Genomic DNA, 9,631 nt, shown 5'->3' with positions numbered 1-9,631 from the left:
GTGGGACGGTAGATAGGGTTCCAGTATATCAGACGGTATTAAGTCTATGGGAAACATGGTTTTTTAGGGTACCGAGTCAGTGACCTTAATGCTGCTGACTCAATCACACGATCTTCAGGGTCCGGAAGAAAGTTTGGGACGGGAAACCCTGTTTTTTATTGTCCGTATTGTCTGTTCAGTTACCGGTCTAATGGCGAACGGAGAATATTTTTGACTTTTGAGTTTGGTTTCTTCGGACGGTATTGAAATTCTGGAAATACTGACGACGTGCAGCGAGACTCGGATATAATTGCCGTATTTCCCGACGTTTACCCTTAGCTTCTTTTTACTTCCTGCAGTCGTACAGTTATGTATCGAGGATTCGAGATAGTGGTGCCTTAGTAATGCGTTGATCCATAGGATCTGTGGCTCGGCGATTAGGTGCTGCGGTGGATTCACAGCCCACTTCTTTGGATTACATAGTTCGATTGGCGACTGCATGGAATATGTCAACACCCAGGGTGTATCTTCAGATCTCATAGCCCAGTCCGATATACGTACGTGCTCCGCGTATGCCCTTCATGGTCTCGTCTGTAACGGGATAGAGAAAGATCAGCCATCTTATCACAAGACGGCTCCTGTTACAATGAGGAATACGTATACCCCGGGAAAACAAGGCATATTCGGGAAGAAATAAGAAGAAAAATCAGCAAAGATCACCATCGACCCTTCGCTTTTGCATTAACATCTGATAAACAATCTATGAAGCATCACAGAAAAATATACTATGCTACGTAAGCAGAGACGTCACGGAGTGGGGCCAGGATTTTGACAGAGGACGTATCGAAGACCGCAGAGACAGCTAAGCGCTGCAGCTTAATCCTGCTTGCAGCCCTAGTGCTGTGCACAATAAGATAATGAAAGAGACACAGACCCCTACCGTCGGCTTCCACACCTATCTAGACTTTTCCTTAGTCCGAAGCTTAGTGTTTTGGCCTTGTGGCTCGTCATACGACCATACGTAAGCCAGCGTTTGTGAGCCACATCTCAGTGGAACCAACCTAAGGCAGCAACATTTCTCCTCAGGGTCATTTGCTTTCTCCAGAGATTGCGGCGCTTCGCTAAGATGATAACTTTATTGTTCCCCTTCGACAAACTTACGTAGGTGCATACGAATGCTCCGGTCCGGAGTGGGGCGGACGACGGATTAGGGCTGTCCGGTAGTAAGCGCCGAGGGTGATGGATGTCAACTGGGCTTAGCTGTTGGCCTGGCCGGGGTCCATGATTCAAATCCTGTGTGGCTGGTTTTGTGGCAGGGCCTTTTTTTTATTTTTTATTTATTTTTTATTTTTCTTACCCTTCGTTGGGTCCGCTTTTTCTTTTGTTTTCATTGGCTTGGCAAATCGGATTATCCGAACGAGACGATGTATGACTACGTACTCATAGTCCATATCCAGGATGAAAGCGTTAAAACCGTTCAATACTCGGTGGTACTCGGGGACCAGCTTATTCTTTCTTGTAAGCTTAATTGTTGATTTGCTGACGAGTGACTGCCAAGGCCAGTAATTAATCAAATTCGAGGAGCCCTAATCTTCTAGCCGGCCATCTGCGACGGCCATGGGAATTGACCGTGATGAGTATGCATGGGTAGTAAATTAGCTGCTGCGAATTGTTCCACTATTGTGCGAAAATTTCCGACGTGAAGCCAAACTGTACTGTATAGTTGTATCAGATTCGTGTACTTTTTGTCCGGTGAGTCGAAGGGCAGGTACCGTATGCCATGGAGAACATTGTGGGCAAAGTGTTGGCTTTGAGACTATCACTAGTGAGGAGACAATGAAGGGCTATTGGTGTATTCACATTGCTTGAACCTGCCATACTGCTATACGATGAAGAGTGTCGAGAGTTGTGGTTTTATAGCTGTATACTACTAGCCTTCAACAATCAAACCAGTGCATTCTAGTCGTACGTACGCCCATACACACAGAATCTGGGCATCTCAGAAGCTCATCTTGATGTTTTATTAACTTTACCACACTCACTAGTCTACCTCAGTGCAGAGTAAATATGGCCCCAATAGATCGCAGACTGTTCTCGTCGTCGCTGTCGGGACGGTCTCCGGTCGGCACCTCTGTGTAAGCTCATGCCAGACCTACCTGTTATCCCTCATTGTTCACGATGAAAACTCACAAGGTGTCTGTCATCTTCTTAGGAACTCCTCCACACCCTTCACCCCCTCCGTCACCCTCCGAGTTGTCTCGCTGCCATGACGCTGGCGTGTGATACCCCCTACCCCCTAAACCACGAGCTCGCCCATACCCTTCTGCCCGGACCCTATATACCCCCGTGAGTCAGGTGCGGGGCTCAGCGGCATCAACAGCCCTACACCCTAGAACTGACCTGCTGACGATTCGGTCCCGGTCGTGCTTAGACATTACTCTATACACTTCTAGCCAGCAAAGTCTGTCATTGACACAAAATGTACTAGAATCAACGGCCTCCATGTGTGGCTAGACACATTTCAGAATAGTCTGAGCAGGTAAGACGACTGCCTCATCTTCCAGTGCACAAGATATAACCGTGAAACTTGACACTTACAGACGCGAAGACCCAGCTACAGGATCAGCCAAACGAAGCCGATTACCCTCCCTGAACTACACCGAGGCCAATATACCAGCCATAGCTGATAGAACCTGCATGTGGCATATACTGGTGGCCTCGAGCGTCCTTCCAGCTATGACAACGCTCTCTGTGGCACATAATGGGGTCAACCCATGGCTATCAGACGATAATGAGCCTCCAGAAGACGTCGATATCATAGCAGCGAAGTTGCTTCCTGCCTAGCCATGAATACCAATACCTACACCTGGACGAGGACGCGACAAGAGAGAAATCAGTCTTTCTTCAAATACAGCCAGTTGTGGTTCGGCTTTACAACCGCAATGGCTCCTGGGCAATGTCATTACTCGGTTGAAAAGACGCTACCCAGCGACGCGCTAGGGGAAGTTGCATTCAGAATGGCTCGGAAGCCGGGTACATAAAGATGTCAACGAAGCAATAAAGCCTAGTATCCTATACGTAATAGGGTCTGTGGAATCTCGACAGATTTCGCTGCACACGGTGAACAACGATGGGAACCGCGGGCTAGAAGCACATACACATACGGGCTTCGAAAATTCCGGTATTATCCGGTACGGTCTATATGGTATATGTTTGCGCCCTCTTGGTTGCCACAACGAGCAGTATCTGTTGATTTATTGCCATATACATGGTCAAGAAAGCTCGGCATCGTATGTGCCAGAAAGAATAATTGACCAAGGCTCCAGCGTATGTCACTGGATCTGTGAGTTTGACTTGGTGAAGTTGATCATACATTAAATTCTCCAAGAGACATCAAAGTCAAATGAAACGTCGACTAATTATGACTAATGCATGGTATTGGATGCCCCAGGCGCCACTGCAGGGCTGCGCAGGGACCTTCCCTTTGTGGCTAAAGATGTCTCAAATAATGCAGTAGTAGAAATCGCATCTATAATAAGAAGCAAGTCTTTGCCAAATTGCACTTATATCATGTGATGTCTTCATTTATTCTTACACATCCATGCACCGGCTCGACTCGACTCAAGCCGCGAAATGCACAGGTTGTTGATGTGTATCCTGAGTAGGTCGATTCGGGTATTTATAGTACTACAGTACAAAGCAACGTCGCTCTTTCTACTCCAATGAACTTCATTCAATGCACACACATATATTTTGCCGCATTCCTATCTGCTCATTCTGATCTCATACTGATGAGTGGCGTGAGGATCATTACTGCTTACTACAACTATCAGCAGATGCCCTGGAATGCTTTTCCCTCACTGGAATGTAGGTATCCCTTATCGAAGCGGGGATCGCTTCGATATCACAACAAATACCAGCCGGTAAGCCAGCATCAGATTGCTTTGATTTATTCATAAGGCAGATAGTGTATCCTATTTATAACTGTTCTAGACTGTGATTTTGGAAGAACATCGGCGGACATCAGCATTACATACAAAGCCTCACTATAAGGCCGAACATGACCCAAACTTCTCAGGTATGTAGAATGTTAGCTATCGGTTCTGAACCAAATTAGAAGCGTACCGTTTGGCAGCGTGTGGTATCCGGGCCGACGGCCCCATTCCACACAACGGCCAAGCAACCGCCAGGGAGAGACAAGGAGTCGATCGAAGGGTATATCTAGCGATTGACGATCGCTCTGACAAATTCAACTTAATACTTTCTTGACCTGACGTTATTGGCCTCATATCCTCTAAGTTGATAGTTCTCTTCACCACGGCTTATACCTGTTCACAGTTCGAAACCATCTAATTTCGATTGTTTCAAATCAAGAAGCATGGCGTTGCTTGCCAAGGCATCATCCCTAGCTTGCCTGCTTGTTCTGGCCTTTCTGGCTCTTGCCTCTATCAGCCACTCGCGCCCCGTCACGGAAATCTCCAGATCTGGGACGTTGCATGCGCGCGATCCGGATCCGGTGCGTCATAAGGACACTCACTGCTTTGATTATCAACTAGGAAAGGAAACCACTAACGGTGTATGACAGAGATTGATACCAGGCTCCAATGATCTAGTCAGCGATATTCTCGATAGTATAGGATTGCAGAACTTCCAGAAACTCAACAATTGGAAGCAAAATCAAGCCACGGATGAGAGTAGCAACACCGCGCCTACCAAAACACAGCAGAACAATACCACCCCAAGTAGCAACCATACCGCAAAGCAGACGACCCCAAGCGGACTGGCGGACCCTGCGGGTGACCCCTCCGGTTTTGTGTCGGGGTTATTGCGATTGCTATCGGATAGGTTCAAGCAAGCGTGGCATAGCAGTGATGAACACACCCTGACCTAGGGAGTCATGATTAGGATAGGAATGTGACTGTTGATGATTGGATGCTTGGTCTGTCTTTCTTCTGTATCTGTTGCTTGATTTTTCTTTTCTCCTTTTCCTTCTTTTTCAAATCATTTCTGCGTTAATGCCCTGTTGAGCATATGATATGTCTCCCCAACGAACTCGTTCAGCGGTGTAACGATTGATGACGGAATAGGCGATGGCGAAAAGTTCCGAACGTGTTAGTAATAATCAATAGCTCGAATAATCCAAAATGGTAACAATGACATTCTCGGAAGAGCCTCGTTATCCATCTCTTATGTCCGCGTGGTTGGACGGCGGGATGTATATCCTCCCGGCCTACGCGATAAATCCGCACCCTTAAATCCGTACCACGGCCCAGTACAAAATATACTCTACCATCTACATAGTACGGACTTAATCTCCACCGTACCGTCACCAATCCCTCTTACGGCCACAACATAAACACACCGATGGCCGAATGACCAATTTTCCAAGAATTATCGATCTCCGAAAGCAGCCAGATGGGGCGATATCCCAATTGGGTTGTGGTGATGGGAGGCCGCTGCAAGGTCCAAAGCTTGATATTAGCTGGAGTATACCGCCAGTTCGCTCTTATAAACCGCCGCTTTTTCGCCTCTCTGGTGGAGTACTTGCCTCCCACTTCCATCCAAATTACTACTTCTACTGAGTCGCAACTTCTCTTGCTCGGTTTTTTCTTCACACATCTCAGTGAGACTTTTTTTTTACCAGCGCAAAGCGATTTATTTGACTTGAGATACCATGCCTTCTCTTGTTGGACGGGATGTTGGCCATACTGGCTATGGGTTGATGAGTATGTAGATTTCTTTGTTCCTTTCTCCCGCCCTTTGTTTTCAGGGTGGGATTCGCTGTTATAGTGGTGTCTTTTCTTGTCCATGATATCCTGTGCAAAATACAAGCAAAAGAGGAGCAAAAAAGAAGCACAAGTAGTTAACCCACCACTACAGGAATGACCTGGGTGCCTCAACCACCCCCGCAAGAACAATGCTTCGAGGCTCTGAACACCGCCCTCGCCCATGGCTCCAATTTCTGGAACGCCGGTGAACTCTACGGCACACCCGAATATAACTCTTTGCATCTGCTCCATAGTTACTTCGCCCAGCACCCAGAGAATGCGGACAAGGTTGTTCTTAGCATTAAGGGTGGGTTGAAGCCGGGCCAGCTGGCGCCTGATGGTTCCGAGGCCAATATTCGGCGCAGTGTGGATGAGTGTCTTCGTGTGCTGGATGGGAAGAAGAAGATTGATATCTTTGAGTGTGCGAGACAGGATCCCAAGACTACTGTAGAGCAGACGGTTACTGTTCTTGCGCAGTTGGTTAAGGAGGGGAAGATTGGGGGCATTGGGTTGAGTGAGGTTGATGCGGAGACTATTCGGAGAGCGTATGTTCCCTTTCTTTTGTTTCTGTTGTTTTGTGCACTTCGGGTTCTTATGGGTCTTGGATTCTTGGATTCTACGGTTTACGGCTCATACTGGATTCTGACTAACTTGGCCAAACAGACACAAGGTGCACCCAATTGCAGCTGTAGAGGTTGAGATGTCTCTGTTCGACCTGACCATCCTCCAGAACGACGTCGCGAAAGTATGCGCAGAACTCAACATCCCCATTGTGGCATATTCGCCATTGGGACGGGGTGTCTTGGCCGGCGCTTTCACCACAGCCGCCGACATCCCCGATGGAGATTTCCGCAAGACGTTGCCCAAGTTCCAAGATGAGGCAATGAAGCAGAACATCAAGCTAGTCAATGAGGTCAATGACCTCGCCGCTCGGAAGGGCGTTGCTCCCGTTCAGATCGCACTCGCATGGGTCCTAACTCTTAGCGGCAAGCCTGGCATGCCTACGATTATTCCTATCCCTGGTGGTACCACGAGCGCCAAGGTGGCGCAGAACTTGCAAGCGCCTCGTCTGACTGATGCAGAGATGGCAGAGATTGATGCAATTTTGAAGCGGAATGAGATTGTTGGGACTCGATACTGAGGGGTTACGGTACAGTAATGGATGGTTCGATTCTCAATGATGCCTTGCTGTATTTGTCACTATATGAACTAAATAATAGATAAAATCAGATTTCATAAATTGTTGAATAGCCTTAGCGTGATATGGTATCCTAGACGCTTCTACATTTGTTAGCACTCTGTTAATCGCAATGATGATGTTGGAACAATCAATCGTGCAGAACGAATAGAGTCAGATCAAGTGTAGAAATGTCAACATGCAATCTCGCCACAGTAAACTGAGGAGATTGTCCGAATTGCAGAATTCTCGAAGGAATAATCATCATGCAAACAGAAAAAGTTGATGACCACGTAGTCATGTACGTACCATTGGCTGAGATTACAGGGTGGTAGTCGAATCTGCAGTCAAGTCTGGTATATATAAACAATGCGTCCAATTAAGGACATCCTAGTCGTGGTAGTAATCGACTGGAAAGGTCATTTCAATTCCAGAAGATTGACCCACGACAGGGAGTGTAGTCTGCCGCGAGAGAAAGAAAGACGAAGAAAAAGGGGAGAAGGAAGGAAGGAAAGAAAGAAGGGACGAAAATGTTGTGGGCGGTATTTTGACCGCGATAGCCTCGTCACGTGCCGCGCGGGCAGTATACTCGCCCCAGCCTGTAACACCTCCATTGACTGATGGATGCTTTGTTCCGTCGCAAAACCACCCGGTGTTAGTCCCTGTCGAATAATTGACTTCACTGATTTCTCCCCTACCGTTTCTCCCCCGCTCTCTCCCAATGACCGAGTCTCCGGGTTCCCCTCTCTCTTCCATCGCCTCCGACGATATGTCGGATCGCGAGGAATTGAAGCAGGGCTTCTCCCCCTCGGCCTCAAATATGCCTCCTTCCAAACGTCGCCGCACCGGCATCGCATCCTGGGATCGCAATACCCCCGTCTCAACAACCTTCCAAGATGAAATCCCCCCGGCCTCCCCATCTTCTTCCATCTCCTCGGACACCTCGGGCGACATCCCCAACTCCCCCGGCACACTGGCCCTTATCGGAGGCAGCCAGGACGACGACTACAGCGGCCAAGGCAACGATCAGGTCACCGTATGCCGGTGGGAAGGATGCGATGCAGGAGATCTGGGAAACATGGACGACCTAGTCCAGCACATCCACAACGAGCACGTCGGCAGTCGACAGAAGAAGTATTCCTGCGAATGGTCCGACTGTACTCGAAAGGGCCAAACACATGCAAGCGGATACGCACTGCGCGCGCATATGAGAAGCCATACGAGAGAAAAGCCGTTCTACTGTGCGCTACCAGGTGGGTTCATGCTCATAACACGACGTTTATCAGACCCGCCCCGTTGTTTGGGGTGAAAGCAAAGCAAAAGCTAACTTGCGACCAGAATGTGACCGAAGTTTCACCCGTTCAGACGCCCTCGCCAAACATATGAGAACAGTTCATGAGACAGAAGCTCTCCGACCTTCTGATCCCGTTCCGAAGCATCATAATGCGCCCTCCGCCGCGGGCACCCCTGCAGGGACACCCGGGAGCAAGCTGCAGCGCATCAAGTTGAAGCTTTCGCAACCGCCTAAGGAGGACCCCGAGCAGCAGCTTAATGAGAAGATGAACGAGGAGAACAAATACCTGGACTGCTATCTGAACGATTGGGAGGAGCATGGGTACCATCGCGAGCTAGGCTTCCAGCCTTATGAGAGCAAGCTTCCGCCGCAACAACTCTATCGACTCCTCCGTCGACAAATCCACTGGGCAGAAAAGGAAACAGTAGAGCTACGCGATGAGTGGGAGAGGGTCTTGCCGAAGAGAAAACATGCATTTCTGGAGAAAGAGGCCATCTTCGAAGACGTCTGTGATGCTGAACTACGACTATTCAGTCTCCTCATGGGCAGCGACGCCGCGGCGCCATCATCATCAGCCGCTGCCACAAACGGAGCAAAGAAGCAGCCCGAGACAGCAGATACGGAAATGACGCTTAATCCCGAGTCAGAGTCGGTAGCAGCGTGAAAGAGCGAATTAGCTTTTTCACTTTGGTCGATTAACCTACGCCTTTTCTGCCCTCATCCTTCCTTCTACAATACCTTATCCTCCTTCTCATATCTCTTCTCTTTATCTTTATCTTTATCTTACCTTCTTCCTGTCCTTGTCTTCTAGGGGTATACCTTTCATGAACTAAGATACCTAATCGGATCCTTATTTTTTTCTACATGTTTTGGAGAACGGTTGTCAGTCATGGTGTGATTTTTCTCTCTGTTTTCGGCAACACTGGTCTTTGAGTTTTGTTGTTTTGTACTTTTACGGAGTAGGAATTCGATCCTTGCTTTTCATTGGTCCTGCTATACTCTTGAAAGTGTTATAAAGATCTCTATATCTAATAGCGAACGGGGCACATAAGTTCTTTGTAAGGGTACAACTGGCCCGATGCGCATGCTCTATGGTTCCTTATGCCACATGACCAGTTGGCTATCTTCATTACTAGCAAGAGAAGAAACAGACGAATTGGAACGTAATCTTTGTACTTTTCGTTTTGTCCATTTATCAACACAGATCCCAGACAGGGTTATCCATAGATGCAAAGCCACAACCTCGAGTAGCCGAGAAAAAAAAAAAAAAATAGAAATCAGACGTCTAATGATATCTCAATATGTCTCCCAGAGGAGATGAATGATCCAAAGCAAGTCAAACTCCGGGAAGGCACCGCCAATAAGATACATGAAATGAAGAGAACACCCATGACCGCAGGGCCCACTGCCAGT

The 9,631-nt window shown here is 48.0% G+C and overlaps 3 protein-coding genes across 3 annotated transcripts; all 3 read left to right on the top strand.

Moving 5' to 3' along the window:
* The first annotated feature begins 3,738 nt into the window (after nucleotides 1–3,738).
* On the top strand, nucleotides 3,739–5,145 carry F9C07_8369 (uncharacterized protein). The gene is made up of 4 exons (XM_041294051.2): nucleotides 3,739–3,902; nucleotides 3,973–4,057; nucleotides 4,286–4,495; nucleotides 4,565–5,145. The coding sequence occupies exons 2-4, from the start codon at nucleotides 4,040–4,042 to the stop codon at nucleotides 4,868–4,870; spliced, it is 534 nt and encodes a 177-aa protein (XP_041149317.2). The 5' UTR covers nucleotides 3,739–3,902; nucleotides 3,973–4,039; the 3' UTR covers nucleotides 4,871–5,145.
* A 40-nt stretch (nucleotides 5,146–5,185) lies between these two features.
* On the top strand, nucleotides 5,186–7,510 carry F9C07_2286097 (NADP-dependent oxidoreductase domain-containing protein). The gene is made up of 3 exons (XM_041294052.2): nucleotides 5,186–5,705; nucleotides 5,860–6,292; nucleotides 6,411–7,510. Exons 1-3 carry the CDS (start codon nucleotides 5,654–5,656, stop codon nucleotides 6,886–6,888), a joined length of 963 nt encoding a protein of 320 aa, XP_041149318.1. The 5' UTR covers nucleotides 5,186–5,653; the 3' UTR covers nucleotides 6,889–7,510.
* A 135-nt stretch (nucleotides 7,511–7,645) lies between these two features.
* Nucleotides 7,646–8,882, top strand: F9C07_8367 (putative C2H2 finger domain protein; the record flags this gene model as incomplete). The annotated part of the gene is made up of 2 exons (XM_041294063.1): nucleotides 7,646–8,177; nucleotides 8,263–8,882. The coding sequence occupies 2 exons, from the start codon at nucleotides 7,646–7,648 to the stop codon at nucleotides 8,880–8,882; spliced, it is 1,152 nt and encodes a 383-aa protein (XP_041149319.1).
* Nucleotides 8,883–9,631: the final 749 nt, after the last annotated feature.

This window comes from Aspergillus flavus, chromosome 6 (genome assembly GCF_009017415.1).
Source record: "Aspergillus flavus chromosome 6, complete sequence".
Lineage (NCBI taxonomy): Eukaryota > Fungi > Ascomycota > Eurotiomycetes > Eurotiales > Aspergillaceae > Aspergillus > Aspergillus flavus.
Note: the sequence above shows the minus strand (reverse complement) of the source record. Positions and strands in the feature narration are given on the sequence as shown.